Raw genomic sequence first — 23,424 nt, forward strand, 5'->3', positions numbered from 1 at the left:
CTGGGACAGTTTGTGGACGATAGATTCCAAATTCATACAACCAGTAGGCCTAGGATAAATAACACACGATAAGATGCAACAGATAAGACAGTTTAGCTTAAAATGTTGATAAACTATTATTATATACATTATAAGCGAACAATGCACACAAGGCATTACATTACATTTACATTTAAGTCATTTAGCAGACGCTCTTATCCAGAGCGACTTACAAATTGGTGAATTCACCTTCTGACATCCAGTGGAACAGCCACTTTACAATAGTGAGGAGGCAAGAATGTTCCTTCCATAATGCAATCAGCGGGAAAACACTGTTGACAAAAGTGCACTGCACAATCAAGTGGTTTCATGGGACAGAGATTAAAATATCAATTATACATTTTGAAATAAGGGAGATCTAACTACTAACAAGGGTTGCTAATATGACTAGGATTGTGCCTTTGGCTACAGGACAACGAAAGGAAGTTTATAGAAAAGAAATGCCTCCACAGATATGGACTGATTTTGGCTAGGCTGCTTTGAAGCAAGGTAAGACATGCCTCAGGTTTCAAACAATGAAGTATATATTTTCAAAATGCATACTGCTTCTAGCTCATTGCAAATTGGTGTGTGACGTGCTGATGAAGCCTGCTTTCCGTTGCCTTTGCATTTGCTGTTTGAGCAGCTCTCGCGTTGGCGGACAGATTTTCCACTCAAAGGCTCTGCATGCATGTGATAAGATATTACCAATATATTGTACACACGCGCCAATCCAATTCCATTCAATTACGCAAATTAACCTAAAGACCGATAAGCATGACCAGTCAAATATATTTCCATAGACTGGTATTGTCATCAATGAAGAGGCTGTAATATATTTCCATAGACTGGTATTGTCATCAATGAAGAGGCTGTAATGTATTTCCATAGACTGGTATTGTCATCAGTGAAGAGGCTGTAATATATTTCCATAGACTGGTATTGTCATCAGTGAAGAGGCTGTAATGTATTTCCATAGACTGGTATTGTCATCAGTGAAGAGGCTGTAATATATTTCCATAGACTGGTATTGTCATCAGTGAAGAGGCTGTAATATATTTCCATAGACTGGTATTGTCATCAATGAAGAGGCTGTAATGTATTTCCATAGACTGGTATTGTCATCAATGAAGAGGCTGTAATATATTTCCATAGACTGGTATTGTCATCAATGAAGAGGCTGTAATGTATTTCCATAGACTGGTATTGTCATCAGTGAAGAGGCTGTAATATATTTCCATAGACTGGTATTGTCATCAATGAAGAGGCTGTAATGTATTTCCATAGACTGGTATTGTCATCAGTGAAGAGGCTGTAATATATTTCCATAGACTGGTATTGTCATCAGTGAAGAGGCTGTAATGTATTTCCATAGACTGGTATTGTCATCAGTGAAGAGGCTGTAATGTATTTCCATAGACTGGTATTGTCATCAGTGAAGAGGCTGTAATATATTTCCATAGACTGGTATTGTCATCAGTGAAGAGGCTGTAATGTATTTCCATAGACTGGTATTGTCATCAGTGAAGAGGCTGTAATGTATTTCCATAGACTGGTATTGTCATCAGTGAAGAGGCTGTAATGTATTTCCATAGACTGGTATTGTCATCAATGAAGAGGCTGTAATGTATTTCCATAGACTGGTATTGTCATCAGTGAAGAGGCTGTAATGTATTTCCATAGACTGGTATTGTCATCAGTGAAGAGGCTGTAATATATTTCCATAGACTGGTATTGTCATCAATGAAGAGGCTGTAATATATTTCCATAGACTGGTATTGTCATCAATGAAGAGGCTGTAATATATTTCCATAGACTGGTATTGTCATCAGTGAAGAGGCTGTAATGTATTTCCATAGACTGGTATTGTCATCAGTGAAGAGGCTGTAATGTATTTCCATAGACTGGTATTGTCATCAGTGAAGAGGCTGTAATGTATTTCCATAGACTGGTATTGTCATCAGTGAAGAGGCTGTAATATATTTCCATAGACTGGTATTGTCATCAGTGACGAGGCTGTAATATATTTCCATAGACTGGTATTGTCATCAATGAAGAGGCTGTAATATATTTCCATAGACTGGTATTGTCATCAGTGAAGAGGCTGTAATATATTTCCATAGACTGGTATTGTCATCAGTGAAGAGGCTGTAATGTATTTCCATAGACTGGTATTGTCATCAGTGAAGAGGCTGTAATGTATTTCCATAGACTGGTATTGTCATCAATGAAGAGGCTGTAATATATTTCCATAGACTGGTATTGTCATCAATGAAGAGGCTGTAATATATTTCCATAGACTGGTATTGTCATCAGTGAAGAGGCTGTAATATATTTCCATAGACTGGTATTGTCATCAATGAAGAGGCTGTAATATATTTCCATAGACTGGTATTGTCATCAGTGAAGAGGCTGTAATGTATTTCCATAGACTGGTATTGTCATCAATGAAGAGGCTGTAATATATTTCCATAGACTGGTATTGTCATCAGTGAAGAGGCTGTAATGTATTTCCATAGACTGGTATTGTCATCAATGAAGAGGCTGTAATGTATTTCCATAGACTGGTATTGTCATCAGTGAAGAGGCTGTAATGTATTTCCATAGACTGGTATTGTCATCAGTGACGAGGCTGTAATGTATTTCCATAGACTGGTATTGTCATCAATGAAGAGGCTGTAATATATTTCCATAGACTGGTATTGTCATCAATGAAGAGGCTGTAATATATTTCCATAGACTGGTATTGTCATCAATGAAGAGGCTGTAATATATTTCCATAGACTGGTATTGTCATCAGTGAAGAGGCTGTAATATATTTCCATAGACTGGTATTGTCATCAGTGAAGAGGCTGTAATATATTTCCATAGACTGGTATTGTCATCAGTGAAGAGGCTGTAATATATTTCCATAGACTGGTATTGTCATCAGTGAAGAGGCTGTAATGTATTTCCATAGACTGGTATTGTCATCAATGAAGAGGCTGTAATGTATTTCCATAGACTGGTATTGTCATCAATGAAGAGGCTGTAATATATTTTTTCACCATGGGTTTGTTTCTTCTCCTGGACATTTGGTGTCAATTTTATTCATCAGGCTTTTCAAAAAAAATATATCGGCCAAAAGCTGGCTATTACTGGCTAACGGAAACCCTGAACGGGAATGAGAGCCATTATGTTGTGTTGAAGTAAGGTTTTAGATTGGGTCCTGTACCTTCACAGGTCTTGTCTGAGAGGGACAGGTTGTCTGGCCTTGTACCTTCACAGATCTTGTATGAGAGGGGCATGTTGTCTGGTACTCTACCTTCACAGGTCTTGTCTGAGAGGGACAGGTTGTCTGGTACTCTACCTTCACAGGACTTGTCTGAGAGGGACAGGTTGTCTGGTACTCTACCTTCACAGGTCTTGTCTGAGAGGGACAGGTTGTCTGGTACTCTACCTTCACAGGTCTTGTCTGAGAGGCACATGTTGTCTGGTACTCTACCTTCACAGGTCTTGTATGAGAGGGACAGGTTGTTTGGTACTCTACCTTCACAGGTCTTCTTGTCCATTAGTTGGTATCCAGAGGGGCAGTCACATGCATAGCCAATCCTCCTGTCTCTGCAGATGTGAGAGCAGCCTCCATTTTTGTCTGCACACTCATTCACACCTAGAGAGAGAGAGGGAGAGAGAGAGAGAGAGAGATAGAGAGGGGGAGAGAGAGGGATGAAAGGAGGAATAGAGGGAGGGAAGGGAGTTAAACATCAATAAAACAACCAATATATTGGTGTGTGTGTGTACCTGGGGAGACTCTAGGGGAATATGTAGCTATCAGACACCTGGAACCAGTCCAGAATGCACTGGGGCTCAAGAGGGGGCAGCTATTCGTCAGGTCCCCCTGTCTAATCTGATTTCCTCAGAGGAGCAGTTCTCCTTCCCTTGTCCCTCCATCCATCTATCCCTCCTCCCCACATCCCTCTCCTTTCTCCCCTTATCCCTCCCTCCCTCCATCCATCCCTCCTCCCCATATCCTTCTCCTTTCTCCCATTATCCCTCCCCCCTCCCATCCATCCCCCCTCCCCATATCCCTCCCTTCCTCCATCCACCCCTCCTCCTCACCATATCCTACTCTCCTTTCTCCCCTATCCCTCCCTCCCTCCCTCCTCCCCATACCCCTCTCCTTTCTCCCCTTACCCCTCCCTCCATCCATCCATGCCTCCTCCCCATATCCCTCTCCTTTCTCCCCTTACCCCTCCCTCCATCCATCCCTCCTCCTCCCCATATCCCTCTCCTTTCTCCCCTTACCCATCCCTCCATCCATCCATGCCTCCTCCCCATATCCCTCTCCTTTCTCCACTTACCCCTCCCTCCATCCATCCCTCCTCCTCCCATGTCCCTCTCCTTTCTCCCCTTACCCCTCCATCCATCCATCCTTTTCCCCCTTACTCCTCCCTCCCTCCATCCACGCCTCCTCCCCATATCCCTCTCCTTTCTCCCCTTACCCCTCCCTCCCTCCATCCATGCCTCCTCCCCATATCCCTCTCCTTTTCCCCCTTACCCCTCCCTCCCTCCATCCACGCCTCCTCCCCATATCCCTCTCCTTTCTCCCCTTACCCCTCCCTCCCTCCCTCCATCCATGCCTCCTCCCCATATCCCTCTCCTTTCTCCCCTTACCCCTCCCTCCCTCCCTCCCTCCCTCCACCCATCCATCTCTCCTCCCCATATCCCTCCCTCCTCCATCCATCCCTCCTCCTCCCCATATCCCTCTCCTTTCTCCCCTTATCCCTCCCTCCATCCATCCCTCCATGCCTCCTCCCCATATCCCTCTCCTTTCTCCCCTTACCCCTCCCTCCATCCATCCCTCCATGCCTCCTCCCCATATCCCTCTCCTTTCTCCCCTTACCCCTCCCTCCATCCATCCCTCCATGCCTCCTCCCCATATCCCTCTCCTTTCTCCCCTTACCCCTCCCTCCATCCATCCCTCCTCCTCCCCATATCCCTCTCCTTTCTCCCCTTACCCCTCCCTCCATCCATCCCTCCTCCTCCCCATATCCCTCTCCTTTCTCCCCTTATCCCTCCCTCCATCCATCCCTCCTCCTCCCCATATCCCTCTCCTTTCTCCCCTTACCCCTCCCTCCATCCATCCATCCCCATATCCCTCCCTCCCTCCATCCATCCCTCCTCCTCCCCAGGGGTAAGGGGAGAAAGGGGAAAATGGAGAGGAATATGGGGAGGAGGCATGGATTTGATGGAGGGAGGGGTAAGGGGAGAAAGGAGAGGGATATGGGGACGAGGAGGGATGGATGGATGGAGGAAGGGATAAGGGGAGAAAGGAGAGGGATATGGGGAGGAGGAGGGATGGATGAATGGAGGGAGGGATAAGGGGAGAAAGGAGAGGGATATGGGGAGGAGGAGGCATGGATGGATGGAGGGAGGGATAAGGGGAGAAAGGAGAGGGATATGGGGAGGAGGAGGGATGGATGGATGGAGGGAGGGATAAGGGGAGAAAGGAGAGGGATATGGGGAGGAGGAGGCATGGATGGATGGAGGGATAAGGGGAGAAAGGAGAGGGATATGGGGAGGAGGAGGCATGGATGGATGGAGGGAGGGATAAGGGGAGAAAGGAGAGGGATATGGGGAGGAGGAGGCATGGATGGATGGAGGGAGGGATAAGGGGAGAAAAGAGAGGGATATGGGGAGGAGGAGGCATGGATGGATGGAGGGAGGGATAAGGGGAGAAAGGAGAGGGATATGGGGAGGAGGAGGGATGGATGGATGGATGGAGGAGGGATAAGGGGAGAAAGGAGAGGGATATGGGGAGGAGGAGGGATGGATGGATGGAGGGAGGGATAAGGGGAGAAAGGAGAGGGATATGGGGAGGAGGAGGCATGGATGGATGGAGGGAGGGATAAGGGGAGAAAGGAGAGGGATATGGGGAGGAGGAGGGATGGATGGATGGAGGGAGGGATAAGGGGAGAAAAGGGTGCATAGTGAGAGTGAGGGAGAAACAGTAAAAATGGGGATTGAGGAGAAAAACACAGAGATGCAGACATATAGGCAAGGAGAGGGGAAGAGGAGGACACAGAGGAGGACCAAGAGGAGGACACAGAGGAGGTCCAAGAGGACACAGAGGAGTATAGAGGAAGACACAGAAGAGGACACAGAGGAAGAAAGAGGAGGACACAGAGGACCAAGATGAGGACCAAGATGAGGACACAGAGGAGTATAGAGGAAGACAAAGAGGACACAGAGGAGGACACAGAGGAGTATAGAGGAGGAAACAGAAGAGGACACAGAGTAGAACAGAGGAGGACACAGAGGAGGACACAAAGATGCAGAGAAAGAGGAGTATAGAGGAAGAGAGAGAGATAGAAAAGTTAACAGCCATATGGACAGATCAGAGGGGAAGTTCCTGAGTTACTCACCTACCTCCCTCCCTCTCTCTACCTCTCTCTCTCTACCTCTCTCTCTCTACCTTTCCCTCCCTCCCTCCCTCCCTCCCTCCCTCCCTCCCTCCCTCCCTCCCTCCCTCCCTCCCTCCCTCCCTCCATGAGAGATCATCTGATTATCGAGGTAAAACTGCAGACCTCAGTGTTGATGAGAATAGACTGAGTAAATCTGTACCTGTTGCAGAGAATGCTGCAGTATAATTACAGACACAGACAGAAACACACACAGATGCATGTATGCACAAAGGAAAATGGTGAGAGCCAATCAGTTAGTCATTTAACGGTTAGTGAGTCATTTAACTGTTAGTGAGTGATTTAACTGTTAGTGAGTGATTTAACTGTTAGTGAGTCATTTAACTGGTAGTGAGTCATTTAACTGGTAGTGAGTCATTTAACGGTTAGTGAGTCATTTAATGGTTAGTGAGTCATTTAACGGTTAGTGAGTCATTTAACGGTAAGTGAGTCATTTAACGTTTAGTGAGTCATTTAACGGTTAGTGAGTGATATTGCACCCATGGTAAACACAATAAAACATTTAGTGTTGTGAAATGACTTGTGGGAATCAACATGCTACATGTATGGTAAGATAAATAATGATCATTTATGAAGATGTCCTATCTTCCATATTAACCAACATTACATGTTCACTCACATGGTTTCACGAGTACATAAGACATGTAATATGGCTGCCTATAAGCATAACATGTACAGCAAAGATGTAATGTCTCAGATGTTAATGTCCAGCATACCAAATCCTGCTATTTCATGATTACAAAAGATAGTGCTGGAGCTGATCTGAATGTTGACACACGGTTGACCAATCAGAAACACAGAGCTTGAGGTTCCGGAGCATTCCACTGTGAGGTCCATGACTAAAGAGCTCTAAATTGCAATTCTCTATGGTAGGGAGCTAATCTATATGGTGTCTTATGGGTAGTGTAGTCAGAACACGTTTCCTAGCCATGAACACTCGAGGGAAGAGTTGGACTTTGATGGGAGAGAGAGCGAGCTGAGAGTTGTCCTGATGTACTCTCCCTTGATGAAATTAAGCTCTGATTACTAGCACAGTGGCCATCTGCATGTTAAGTGGATGCTAATAAGTGTGTGCGTGTGTACATTTATTAGTGTACAGTGTGTGTGTATGAGTTTGTTTATGCATGTGTGTGTGTGTGTGTGTGTGTGTGTGTGTGTAGCTCACCACACTCCTTCATAGGTTCATCTGACCAGTCCTTGCAGTCTTTGACGGCATCACACACCTTGCTGCTGTTGATACACTGTCCATTCTTACACATGAACTTCCTGGGGCCATCACACTTAGTGACTGAGAAAGAGAGAGGGTAGAAAAATACAATGATCATTACCTTGCAACAAGTGTTTGATTTCCAATGCACGTCACCACTACTCTGATCCCTCTGACCAGCATCAAATAAGTTGGTTCCCAGACACCTCCGTCCAGTGTAATCAGCTTGTGGGCAATAAGTAACAATCATACAACGTTGGGTGGAATGTACTGTAATACATCCTGATACTACACTGTACTGTAATACATCCTACTACACTGTACTGTAATACATCCTACTACTACACTGTACTGTAATACATCCTGATACTACACTGTACTGTAATACATCCTACTACTACACTGTACTGTAATACATACTACTACTACACTGTACTGTAATACATCCTACACTGTACTGTAATACATCCTACTACTACACTGTACTGTAATACATCCTACTACTACACTGTACTGTAATACATCCTGATACTACACTGTACTGTAATACATACTGATACTACACTGTACTGTAATACATCCTACTACTGCACTGTACTGTAATACATCCTGATACTACACTGTACTGTAATACATCCTGATACTACACTGTACTGTAATACATCCTACTACTACACTGTACTGTAATACATCCTGATACTACACTGTACTGTAATACATACTGATACTACACTGTACTGTAATACATCCTACTACTGCACTGTACTGTAATACATCCTGATACTACACTGTACTGTAATACATCCTACTACTACACTGTACTGTAATACATCCTGATACTACACTGTACTGTAATACATCCTGATACTACAATGTGCTGTAATACATCCTGATACTACACTGTACTGTAATACATACTACTACTACACTGTACTGTAATACATCCTGATACTACACTGTACTGTAATACATCCTGATACTACACTGTACTGTAATACATACTACTACTACACTGTACTGTAATACATCCTGATACTACACTGTACTGTAATACATCCTACTACTACACTGTACTGTAATACATCCTACTACTACACTGTACTGTAATACATCCTACACTGTACTGTAATACATCCTACTACTACACTGTACTGTAATACATCCCACTACTACACTGTAATGTAATACATCCTACTACTAAACTGTACTGTAATACAACCTGATACTACACTGTACTGTAATACATCCTACTACTACACTGTACTGTAATACATCCTACTACTACACTGTACTGTAATACAACCTGATACTACACTGTACTGTAATACATCCTACTACTACACTGTACTGTAATACATACTACTACTACACTGTACTGTAATACATCCTACACTGTACTGTAATACATCCTACTACTACACTGTACTGTAATACATACTGATACTACACTGTACTGTAATACATCCTACTACTGCACTGTACTGTAATACATCCTGATACTACACTGTACTGTAATACATACTACTACTACACTGTACTGTAATACATCCTGATACTACACTGTACTGTAATACATCCTGATACTACACTGTACTGTAATACATCCTACTACTACTGTACTGTAATACATCCTACTACTACTGTACTGTAATACATACTACTACTACACTGTACTGTAATACATCCTGATACTACACTGTACTGTAATACATCCTGATACTACACTGTACTGTAATACATACTGATACTACACTGTACTGTAATACATACTACTACTACACTGTACTGTAATACATCCTGATACTACACTGTACTGTAATACATCCTGATACTACACTGTACTGTAATACATCCTGATACTACACTGTACTGTAATACATCCTGATACTACACTGTACTGTAATACATCCTGATACTACACTGTACTGTAATACATCCTGATACTACACTGTACTGTAATACATCCTGATACTACACTGTACTGTAATACATCCTGATACTACACTGTACTGTAATACATCCTACTACTACACTGTACTGTAATACATACTACTACTACACTGTACTGTAATACATCCTACTACTACACTGTACTGTAATACATACTGATACTACACTGTACTGTAATACATCCTGATACTACACTGTACTGTAATACATCCTACTACTACACTGTACTGTAATACATACTACTACTACACTGTACTGTAATACATACTACTACTACACTGTACTGTAATACATCCTGATACTACACTGTACTGTAATACATCCTACTACTACACTGTACTGTAATACATCCTACTACTACACTGTACTGTAATACATCCTGATACTACACTGTACTGTAATACATCCTACTACTACACTGTACTGTAATACATACTACTACTACACTGTACTGTAATACATCCTACACTGTACTGTAATACATCCTACTACTACACTGTACTGTAATACATCCTGATACTACACTGTACTGTAATACATCCTGATACTACACTGTACTGTAATACATACTGATACTACACTGTACTGTAATACATCCTACTACTGCACTGTACTGTAATACATCCTGATACTACACTGTACTGTAATACATCCTGATACTACACTGTACTGTAATACATCCTGATACTACACTGTACTGTAATACATACTACTACTACACTGTACTGTAATACATCCTGATACTACACTGTACTGTAATACATCCTACTACTACACTGCACTGTAATACATCCTACTACTACACTGTACTGTAATACATCCTACACTGTACTGTAATACATCCTACTACTACACTGTAATGTAATACATCCTGATACTACACTGTACTGTAATACATACTGACACTACACTGTACTGTAATACATCCTGATACTACACTGTACTGTAATACACCCTGATACTACACTGTGCTGTAATACATCCTGATACTACACTGTATGGTAATACATCCCACTACACTGTACTGTAATACATCCTACTACTACACTGTACTGTAATACAACCTGATACTACACTGTACTGTAATACATCCTACTACTACACTGTACTGTAATACATCCTACACTGTACTGTAATACATCCTACTACTACACTGTACTGTAATACATCCTACTACTACACTGTACTGTAATACATCCTGATACTACACTGTACTGTAATACATACTGATACTACACTGTACTGTAATACATCCTACTACTGCACTGTACTGTAATACATCCTGATACTACACTGTACTGTAATACATACTACTACTACACTGTACTGTAATACATCCTGATACTACACTGTACTGTAATACATCCTACTACTACACTGTACTGTAATACATCCTGATACTACACTGTACTGTAATACATCCTACTACTACACTGTACTGTAATACATACTACTACTACACTGTACTGTAATACATCCTGATACTACACTGTACTGTAATACATCCTGATACTACACTGTACTGTAATACATACTGATACTACACTGTACTGTAATACATACTACTACTACACTGTACTGTAATACATCCTGATACTACACTGTACTGTAATACATCCTACTACTACACTGTACTGTAATACATCCTGATACTACACTGTACTGTAATACATCCTGATACTACACTGTACTGTAATACATCCTGATACTACACTGTACTGTAATACATACTGATACTACACTGTACTGTAATACATACTACTACTACACTGTACTGTAATACATCCTACTACTACACTGTACTGTAATACATACTACTACTACACTGTACTGTAATACATCCTGATACTACACTGTACTGTAATACATCCTACTACTACACTGTACTGTAATACATACTACTACTACACTGTACTGTAATACATACTACTACTACACTGTACTGTAATACATCCTGATACTACACTGTACTGTAATACATCCTACTACTACACTGTACTGTAATACATCCTACTACTACACTGTACTGTAATACATACTACTACTACACTGTACTGTAATACATCCTGATACTACACTGTACTGTAATACATCCTGATACTACACTGTACTGTAATACATACTACTACTACACTGTATTGTAATACATACTACTACTACACTGTACTGTAATACATACTACTACTACACTGTACTGTAATACATCCTGATACTACACTGTACTGTAATACATACTACTACTACACTGTACTGTAATACATACTACTACTACACTGTACTGTAATACATCCTACTACTACACTGTACTGTAATACATCCTGATACTACACTGTACTGTAATACATCCTGATACTACACTGTACTGTAATACATACTACTACTACACTGTACTGTAATACATCCTGATACTACACTGTACTGTAATACATACTACTACTACACTGTACTGTAATACATCCTACTACTACACTGTACTGTAATACATCCTGATACTACACTGTACTGTAATACATCCTGATACTACACTGTACTGTAATAAATACTACTACTACACCCCTCTGTAATGTGAGCCCCTGACTGTCTTCCAGGACTCTACAGCCATGGAACTTTATACACAGCTACTCTCTCTGTGTCTGTCTGCATGGCTGGATTTACACCACTATACTACTGTCTGTCTGCATGCTGGAGTTACAACACTATACTCCTGTCAGGCTAGTACACACAAGCAGTGTGTTATGGATTCCAGGTTGATCACGGACCACATCTCACAAATACGGGTCCTAAATAAAGTCCAGTCAGCATTAGTTTGACCTTCAGTTCACTCTGGCATAGATAGACAAGACAAAGACCGGAGCTGCCAAATATGAACGTGTTACCATAGACACATAGCAATAACATCTAGAGTTACTGTACCATAGATATACAGAAACAGTTCTGCTTCAACATTATTCTCAGAAATGCCCACAGAGCTGGAGAGGAGAATGTAGTAAGGATATGAAGAAAGAAAGGGACATTCTCATCTACGGCAGTAGTGTGTCCCAATGTACCCATAAATGCCTTCTCTTTGTGTGAAAACCCAGTGAGTAAAGCAATATGGTGGAAAAAAACTATTTTAGATTATTGGAACATATGTCAACTATATTGACATAATGCAGTATCCAGGAGATAAAGAACAGGACATAATGCAGTATCCAGGAGATAAAGAACAGGACATAATGCAGTATCCAGGAGATAAAGTACATGACATAATGCAGTATCCAGGAGATAAAGAACAGGACATAATGCAGTATCCAGGAGATAAAGAACAGGACATAATGCAGTATCCAGGAGATAAAGAACAGGACATAATGCAGTATCCAGGAGATAAAGAACAAGACATAATGCAGTATACAGGAGATAAAGAACAGGACATAATGCAGTATCCAGGAGATAAAGAACAAGACATAATGCAGTATCCAGGAGATAAAGAACAAGACATAATGCAGTATACAGGAGATAAAGAACAGGACATAATGCAGTATCCAGGAGATAAAGAACAGGACATAATGCAGTATCCAGGAGATAAAGAACAGGACATAATGCAGTATCCAGGAGATAAAGAACAAGACATAATGCAGTATCCAGGAGATAAAGAACAGGACATAATGTAGTATCCAGGAGATAAAGAACAGGACATAATGTAGTATACAGGAGATAAAGAACAGGACATAATGCAGTATCCAGGAGATAAAGAACAGGACATAATGCAGTATCCAGGAGATAAAGAACAGGACATAATGCAGTATCCAGGAGATAAAGAACAGGACATAATGCAGTATCCAGGAGATAAAGAACAGGACATAATGCAGGATCCAGGAGATAAAGAACAGGACATAATGCAGTATCCAGGAGATAAAGAACAGGACATAATGCAGTATCCAGGAGATAAAGAACAGGACATAATGCAGTATACAGGAGATAAAGAACAGGACATAATGCAGGATCCAGGAGATAAAGAACAGGACATAATGCAGGATCCAGGAGATAAAGAACAGGACATAATGCAGGATCCAGGAGATAAAGAACAGGACATAATGCAGGATCCAGGAGATAAAGAACAGGACATAATGCAGGATCCAGGAGATAAAGAACAGGACATAATGCAGGATCCAGGAGATAAAGAACAGGACATAATGCAGTATACAGGAGATAAAGAACAGGACATAATGCAGTATCCAGGAGATAAAGAACAGGACATAATGCAGTATCCAGGAGATAAAGAACATGACATAATGCAGTATCCAGGAGATAAAGAACAGGACATAATGCAGTATCCAGGAGATAAAGAACAAGACATAATGTAGCATCCAGGAGATAAAGAACATGACATAATGTAGTATCCAGGAGATAAAGAACAAGACATAATGTAGTATCCAGGAGATAAAGAACATGACATAATGCAGTATCCAGGAGATAAAGAACAGGACATAATACAGTATACAGGAGATAAAGAACAGGACATAATGTAGTATCCAGGAGATAAAGAACAGGACATAATGCAGTATCCAGGAGATAAAGAACAAGACATAATGTAGCATCCAGGAGATAAAGAACATGACATAATGTAGTATCCAGGAGATAAAGAACAAGACATAATGTAGTATCCAGGAGATAAAGAACATGACATAATGCAGTATCCAGGAGATAAAGAACAGGACATAATGCAGTATCCAGGAGATAAAGAACAGGACATAATGCAGTATCCAGGAGATAAAGAACAGGACATAATGCAGTATCCAGGAGATAAAGAACAGGACATAATGCAGTATCCAGGAGATAAAGAACAGGACATAATGTAGTATCCAGGAGATAAAGTACATGACATAATGCAGTATCCAGGAGATAAAGAACAGGACATAATGCAGTATCCAGGAGATAAAGAACAGAAGAGAAGGCAGGGTCAACCCACCGTTGATACAGCCTGCCTCATCACTGAAGTCAGGACAGTCGTGCACCCTGTTGCACTGCTTGGTTCCATGGATACAGGACCCATCACCACACTGGAACTCATCTGGACGGCAGGTCAGCAGAGCTGTGGAGGAGAACACACACAGAGAGAGAGAGAGAGAGAGTGTGTGTGAGGGAGTCGAAATCAAGAGACCGCAAGAGAGAGCCACAAATATGATGTTAATTCAACTGCTCATCATCCAACTCTCTATGTATCTCTCTAGTGATTCAACCCCAACCTGGTATCCTGTCAGAAAGAAAATGAACCCTGTGAAAAGATGTGTGTGTTTTATCTTGGGTTAGGCAAACACAGAGTGCATTCCAATTCAACAGTAATCACCCTCCGTTCCCCCTTCTCCCCTAACTCCCCTCTGCTCCAGAGAAATCCTGTGGAAATGAGAAGCTGGGAGGTGTTTACCATAGAGATCCTATTAAATTACTAGACAGGCTATATGATAAACCCTCAATGTTCCAGAATAGGAGAAAATGGCAGTCATATGGGGTGGCAGGGTAGCCTAGTGGTTAGAGCGTTGGGCCAGTAACTGAAAGGTTGCTGGATTGAATCCCCGAGCTGACAAGGTAAAAATCTCTAGTTCTGCCCCGGAACAAAGCAGTTAACCCACTGTTCCCTGGTAATGGTAGGAATCATATTTTAACGTACAAACCCTCTAACAAGTCTGAAACCCCTGCATGAATCTACTCTGACTTCCTCCCTGTCTTTGTGATCAGTGTTTGTCATTACTGAGTGGTCTCCAGGGTTGAGAATAGTGTGTTACTCAGGGAGAGAGGGCCAGGTTATGAGGACCCTCGCTACCTCTCAAGGGCTCTCCACTGTTCCAATCATCACACTGTTGCATGGCAACCAACATCACTGATTGCCGTGGTGATTCCAGCATGGAGCATCTTATAAACGGGCGCCAACACAGAGGTCTCAGGAGGGGTTTGATAGCATACTGTATCATCCATGCACAAACCGACACGCAGGCACACACATACAGACAAAGACGCTAGAACACACATACACAAATGCCTGTACACTCACAAATCTATCCACATACATTAATTGTACATAGATAATGATTTAAAGCTATTTAGTCATTCTAAGCTTACTATAACCCTACACACGCAGAAGACTCCACTACCTGTCCATATAGACTATATACGTACACAGTGCATTACAAAGTATTCAGACCCCTTCACTTTTTCACATTTTGTTACGTTACAGCCTTTTTCTAAAAATGTATGACATATTTTCCCCTCATCAATCTACACACAATACACCACAATGGCAAACTGAAAGCAGGTTTGCAGAAACACCTTATTTACATAAGTATTCAGACCCGTTGCTATGAGACTCGAAATTGAGCTCAGGTGCATCCTGTTTCCATTGATCATCCTTGAGATGTTTCAACAACTTGATTGGAGTCCACCTGTGGTAATTTGGAAAGGCACACACCTATACTACCATTAAAAAGTTTGGGGTCACTTAGAAATGTCCTTGTTTGTGAAAGAAAAGCAAATGTTTTGTTCATTAAAATAACATCAAATTTATCAGAAATACAGTGTAGACATGGTTAATGTTGTAAATGACTTGTAGCTGAAAACGGCAGATTTTTAATGGAATATCTACATCACCTCACAAGTCCTCAACTGGCAGCTTCATTAAATAGTACCAGCAAAACACCCGTCTCAAAGTCAACAGTGAAGAGGCGTCTCTGGGATGCTGGCCTTCTAGGCAGAGTTGGAAAGAAAAAGCCATATCTCAGACGGGCCAATAAAAAGAAAAGATTAAGATGGGCAAAGGAACACAGACACTGGACAGAGGAACTCTGCTTAGAAGGCCATTATCCTGGAGTCACCTCTTCACTGTTGACATTGAGACTGGTGTTTGCGGGTACTATTTAAAGAAGCTGCTAGTTGAGATCTTCAGTTTCTTGGCAATTACTAGCATTAGAATAGCCTTCATTTCTCAGAACAAGAATAGACTGACGAGTTTCAGAAGAAAGTACTCGTTTTCTGGCCATTTTGAGCCTGTAATCAAACCCACAAATGCTGATGCTCCAGATACTCAACTAGTCTAAAGAAGGCCAGTTGTATTGCTTCTTTCAGGACAACAGTTTTCAGCTGTGCTAACATAATTGCAAAAAGGGGTTTCTAATGATCAATTGGCCTTTTAAAATGATAAACTTGGACTAGCTAACATCACGTGCCATTGGAACACAGGAGTGGTGGTTGCTGATAATGGGCCTCTGTACGCCTATGTAGATATTCCATTAAAAATCTGCCGGTTCCAGTTACAATAGTCATTTACAACATTAACAATGTCTACACTGCATTTTTGATCAATTTGATGTTATTTTAATGGTAAAAAAATGTGATTTTCTTTCAAAAACAAGGACAAGTGACCCCAAACTTTTGAACGGTAGTGTATCTATATAAGGTCCCATCGTTGACAGTGCAAGTCAGAGCAAAAATCAAGCCATGAGGTCGAAGGAATTGTCCGTAGAGCTCCGGGACAGGATTGTGTCGAGGCACCGATCTGGGGAAGGGTACCAAAACATTTCTGCAGCATTGAAGGTCCCTAAGAACAGAGTGGACTTCATCATTCTAAAATGGAAGATGTTTGTAACCACCAAGACTCTTCCTAGAGCTGGCCGCCCGGCCAAACTGAGCAATCGGGGGAGAAGGGCCTTGGTCAGGGAGGTGACCAAGAACCTGATGGCCACTCTAGAGTGGCCAGACGGAAGCCACTCCTCAGTAAAAGGTACATGACAGCCTTCTGAAGTTTACCAAAAGGCACCTAAAGGACTCAGACCATGACAAGCAAGATTGTCTGGTCTGATGAAACCAAGATTGAACTCTTTGGCCTGAATGCCAAGCGTCACGTCTGGAAGAAACCTGGTACCATCCCTACGGTGAAGCATGGTGGTGGTGGCATTATGCTGTGGGGATGTTTTTCAGTGGCAGGGACTGGTAGACCATTCAGGATCGAGGGAAAGATGAACGGAGCAAAGTACAGACAGACCTTTGATGAAAACCTGCTCCAGAGCGCTCAGGACCTCAGACTGGGGCAAAGGTTCACTTTCCAACAGGACAACGACCCTAAGCACACAGCCAAGACAATGCAGGAGTGGCTTCGGGGCAAGTCTCTGAATGTCCTTGAGTGGCCCAGCCAGTGTCCGGACTTGAACCCGATCAAAACATCTCTGCAGAGACTTGAAAATAGCTGTGCAGCGACGCTCCCCATCCAACCTTCCAGAGCTTGAGAGGATTTGCAGAGAATGGGATAAACTCTCCAAACACAGGTGTGCCAAGCTTGTAGTGTCATACCCAAGACGACTTGAGGCTGTAATCACTGCCAAAGGTGCTTCAACAAAGCTGAGTAAAGGGTCTGAATACTTTTGTAAATGTGATATTTCCGTAGTTTTTTTTTTATACATTTGCAAAAAATTCTAAAAATCTATTTTTGAGTTGTCATTATGGGGTATTGTGCATAGATTGATGAGTGGGAAAAAACAATTCAATCAATTTTAGAATAAGGCTGTAATGTAACAAAATGTGGAAAAAGTCAAGGGGTCTGAATACTTTCTGAATGCACTGTAGATGTAGTACCACATCCTGCGTGCATCCTCAGGTGACCCAAGCCCAGATTCAGTAGGTGACTTACCGCAGTCAGCCTCGTCAGATTTGTCCTTGCAGTCGGCTTCTCCGTCACACTTCCAGTTGAGGTGGACACACTCTCCACTTCCACACTGGAACTCCCCCGCCGAGCACCGGGGCTTCTGGGGCTCTGTCCGGCGACTACAGCGCTCCATAGACTCGTCAGACTTATCCCTGCAGTCAGGGTCTCCATCGCAGCTCCACAGAGCTGGGATGCACTCCGAGTCGTTACAGCGGAACTCCTGGGAGCCACAGCGGGAAGTGGAACACTTCTCCTCATCACTCCAATCCCCGCAGTCGTCGTCGCCGTCGCACACAAAGATGGGAGCCACACATTTCCTGTTATGGCACTGGAACTCCTTGGCGGGGCAGGCCTTGGCGTCTGTAGAGGGAAGAAAGACACGCAGAGAGAGAGATCTGTTAGAGGTCTCAACATCAGAGAGTGATGAAGAGAAACCATGAGCTGTCATGTAAGAGATCACAGACGAAACAGAAGAGTAAAAAACAGGAACGTCTAAAAGATTGCGTGACAGAATGAGAATGGGCGCTAAAAAGGGTGGCGCCTGGCCCTGCTCTGAACTACACATCCATCCATGGCGCCTGGCCCTGCTCTGAACTACAAATCCAGCCATGGCGCCTGGCCCTGCTCTGAACTACACATCCAGCCATGGCGCCTGGCCCTGCTCTGAACTACACATCCAGCCATGGCGCCTGGCCCTGCTCTGAACTACACATCCAGCCATGGCGCCTCCAGGGCCCAGAGCCACAGCCATGATAAAAACACTTGGCTTCTGTACTATATGTGTCTGAGATTGAGAGAGCTGCTCTGAGACAGGCTCCTCTATAACCTCTCTGTTTCTCCCTCTAACCTCATTGATTTCCTGGCTGCCCAAATAGCCCCAGTCCTGGCCCTGGCTCTGTGTAGCGGCAGCCAGGCTAAATGACTGTTAGTATGCAGTGATAAGCGGCTGGCCCTGCCTTAATAGGGTCAACTGTGGAAGTATTGAGTTTTATGGCCTTTTTATGTAGAGGATTGCTATAATACTGTAAAGACACACTGCAGACAGGGAATTCACAGGATCATTTAAACTCACAAAGACACGGACAAACACACACACACACACACACACACACACACACACACACACACACACACACACACACACACTCTCAACTGACATCCTTCCTCTCATACTTACATCATACTGTAGTACATTCAAAAACACACTCCTGCCAACTGTGTAGTGTTCACAGCAGATGATAAATGCCACTTTAGCCTTTTCACCTACCCAGGCTCTGTGGAGTGTAAGACCCACTGTGAAATACTCCACTCATTCCCAACAGTGACATTATCACATCTCCACACTGGACTGACTCCCTATAATTTATGTGTTGTGTGGAAAGGGCACACTTGTCTTTCAGTAGCACTTCACTTCCCTGTGTGTGTGTGTGTGTGTGTGTGTGTGTGTGTGTGTGTGTGTGTGTGTGTGTGTGTGTGTGTGTGTGTGTGTGTGTGTGTGTAGCCCTCCACTTCAATGTCTCCTCACAACACCACACACACTGCGCCACTGTTCTGCTAATTTGGGGGATGCATACTAATCATCTCCAGTCCTATCAGAGTGATTAAATTAAAGTCAACAAATAAACAGTAGGAAAATACATGATCAGGTGTTTCTCAGGTCAACCCCCAACCCCTCTCTCTGTCTGCATGTTCATTGACTGACAGTTGAGTAAGGAGAGAGTTTAATTCAGGTTCAAATACTTTGGTGCCAGTCAACAGTGGTTGAATGTTTGAATTTACAGAGAAATTCATGAAAAAGCAAACACTGATGCTACTTGTGTTCTAAGAAGAATGATATGAACACATCTCTTATATTGAGTATCATGTTATACGGTATGCTGGCTTTAGAGTAGCATGTGGCTTTCTGATATATTTCTCATAGATAAATCCTCCATCAAGCAACTTAACCCCTAGAGTGCATGTCGGGGCACCCGCAAAAATCCAATTAGCATAATACAAAAATCCCCAGAAATCCCCATGTCTGTTTAAGCTAGACATACAGTATCTGTTCTTCTACATGGGCTGCATCTCAACCCATGTTGTCCTTCCTCATCTGCAGTGGAAGATGGCTGTGCTACAGATGTGTTAGTCAGACCATGAGACATCCCCAAAAAAACGGTTCTCTCACGGAAATGTCTGTAAGTCCAAACGGTTTGGCCTACAAAACTACTAGGTAAAGACGAGACTCGTACCAACGTAAGAGTCACGGGGCTCGTCTGAAGTTGGTACCGCCGATCTGGCCACTTCTGTCTGTAGCGTCTGAACAGTTTGGCTACACACTAACATAACCTCTCGAAGGAAAGGTGACATTCTCACCAACATGTTCATGTCGGTTGTGTTGCTCTAGGAACCTTCCAGATTAAATAGCTAAATAATCCTTGGTCTGACCTTCCTGACTCCCATTGGGGGGAGTCAGTGGGACACCAGTCTGATCCTTGGTCTGACCATCCTGACTCCCATTGGGGGGAGTCAGTGGGACACCAGTCTGATCCTTGGTCTGACCTTCCTGACTCCCATTGGGGGGAGTCAGTGGGACACCAGTCTGATCCTTGGTCTGACCTTCCTGACTCCCATTGGGGGGAGTCAGTGGGACACCAGTCTGATCCTTGGTCTGACCATCCTGACTCCCATTGGGGGGAGTCAGTGGGACACCAGTCTGACCATCCTGACTCCCATTGGGGGGAGTCAGTGGGACACCAGTCTGATCATCCTGACTCCCATTGGGGGGAGTCAGTGGGACACCAGTCTGATCCTTGGTCTGACCATCCTGACTCCCATTGGGGGGAGTCAGTGGGACACCAGTCTGATCCTTGGTCTGACCATCCTGACTCCCATTGGGGGAGTCAGTGGGACACCAGTCTGATCCTTGGTCTGACCTTCCTGACTCCCATTGGGGGAGTCAGTGGGACACCAGTCTGATCCTTGGTCTGACCATCCTGACTCCCATTGGGGGGAGTCAGTGGGACACCAGTCTGATCCTTGGTCTGACCATCCTGACTCCCATTGGGGGGAGTCAGTGGGACACCAGTCTGATCCTTGGTCTGACCTTCCTGACTCCCATTGGGGGAGTCAGTGGGACACCAGTCTGATCCTTGGTCTGACCTTCCTGACTCCCATTGGGGGGAGTCAGTGGGACACCAGTCTGCTCCTTGGTCTGACCTTCCTGACTCCCATTGGGGGGAGTCAGTGGGACACCAGTCTGATCCTTGGTCTGACCTTCCTGACTCCCATTGGGGGGAGTCAGTGGGACACCAGTCTGCTCCTTGGTCTGACCTTCCTGACTCCCATTGGGGGGAGTCAGTGGGACACCAGTCTGATAAGATTGTAGAGGATTGTGACTGACTGAGGTCAAGAATATCTGAGAGACCAGATTTCACTGATGGCTATTGATAGAAGGGTGTGAATGGAACTCTTAGTAGGGAACGTGGCTTACGAGCCAATCAAGAACATACTGTAGTGCACAGCCAGCCCAATTCTGATATTTTGCCCAAGTATTAGCAAAAGGGATGATCTGATTGATCAAAAGACCAATTAGTGGAAAAACATTGTAGGCTGCCTGTGTAAACGCAGCCATTGTAAAACAAATGCATACACACACAAGCACACCACACCCTCGTCCTGGTGTCATTACACATCCTGAGCCTACTCTCCCTACCTCTCTGACGGGATCTATCTCTGCTCCAGTCCTAGTCCCAGACACAGTCCCAGACCTAGTCCCAGACCTAGTCCCAGACCCAGTCCCAGACCCAGTCCCAGACCTAGTCCCAGACCCAGTCCCAGACCTAGTCCCAGACCTAGTCCCAGACCCAGTCCCAGACACGGTCCCAGACACGGTCTCAGACCTAGTCCCAGACCCAGTCCCAGACCTAGTCCCAGACCCAGTCCCAGACCCAGTCCCAGACCTAGTCCCAGACCCAGTCCCAGACCCAGTCCCAGACCTAGTCCCAGACCCAGTCCCAGACCTAGTCCCAGACCCAGTCCCAGACCCAGTCCCAGACCCAGTCCCAGACCTAGTCCCAGACCTAGTCCCAGACACGGTCCCAGACACGGTCCCAGACACGGTCTCAGACCTAGTCCCAGACCCAGTCCCAGACCTAGTCCCAGACCCAGTCCCAGACCCAGTCCCAGACCTAGTCCCAGACCCAGTCCCAGACCCAGTCCCAGACCCAGTCCCAGACCCAGTCCCAGACCTAGTCCCAGACCCAGTCCCAGACCTAGTCCCAGACCCAGTCCCAGACCTAGTCCCAGACCCAGTCCCAGACCTAGTCCCAGACCCAGTCCCAGACCTAGTCCCAGACCCAGTCCCAGACCTAGTCCCAGACCTAGTCCCAGACACGGTCCCAGACACGGTCTCAGACCTAGTCCCAGACCCAGTCCCAGACCTAGTCCCAGACCCAGTCCCAGACCTAGTCCCAGACCCAGTCCCAGACCTAGTCCCAGACCCAGTCCCAGACACAGTCCCAGACCCAGACCTAGCACCAGATACAGTGCCAGACCCAGTCCCAGACACGGTCCCAGACACAATCCCAGACACAGTCCCAGACACAGTCCCAGACCTAGTCCCAGACCTAGTCCCAGACCTAGTCCCAGACCCAGTCCCAGACCTAGTCCCAGACCCAGTCCCAGACCTAGTCCCAGACCCAGTCCCAGACCTAGTCCCAGACCCAGTCCCAGACCTAGTCCCAGTCCCAGACCTAGTCCCAGACCCAGTCCCAGACCTAGTCCCAGACACAGTCCCAGACCTAGTCCCAGACACAGTCCCAGACCTAGTCCCAGACCCAGTCCCAGACCTAGTCCCAGACCCAGTCCCAGACCTAGTCCCAGACCCAGTCCCAGACCTAGTCCCAGACCCAGTCCCAGACCCAGTCACAGTCCCAGACCCAGACCTAGCACCAGATACAGTGCCAGACCCAGTCCCAGACACGGTCCCAGACACAATCCCAGACACAGTCCCAGACACAGTCCCAGACCTAGTCCCAGACCTAGTCCCAGACCCAGTCCCAGACCTAGTCCCAGACCCAGTCCCAGACCTAGTCCCAGACCCAGTCCCAGACCTAGTCCCAGACCCAGTCCCAGACCTA

At 44.4% G+C, this 23,424-nt stretch overlaps 1 protein-coding gene across 2 annotated transcripts in view; it reads right to left on the bottom strand.

Moving 5' to 3' along the window:
• The window catches only part of LOC135513176 (low-density lipoprotein receptor-related protein 8-like), a 350,237-nt gene that overhangs the window by 99,592 nt on the left and 227,221 nt on the right, over positions 1-23,424 (bottom strand). For both annotated transcript variants that reach the window (XM_064935966.1, XM_064935965.1), the window contains exons 5-8: positions 18,290-18,664; positions 14,585-14,707; positions 7,645-7,767; positions 3,548-3,667 (exon numbers count right to left, since the gene is read on the bottom strand). In XM_064935966.1, the coding sequence (XP_064792038.1) occupies positions 3,548-3,667; positions 7,645-7,767; positions 14,585-14,707; positions 18,290-18,664 (741 nt within the window). The remainder of the gene's footprint in view (positions 1-3,547; positions 3,668-7,644; positions 7,768-14,584; positions 14,708-18,289; positions 18,665-23,424) is intronic.

The sequence above is a fragment of the Oncorhynchus masou genome, chromosome 24, assembly GCF_036934945.1.
Source record: "Oncorhynchus masou masou isolate Uvic2021 chromosome 24, UVic_Omas_1.1, whole genome shotgun sequence".
NCBI classification, from domain to species: Eukaryota; Metazoa; Chordata; class Actinopteri; order Salmoniformes; family Salmonidae; genus Oncorhynchus; species Oncorhynchus masou.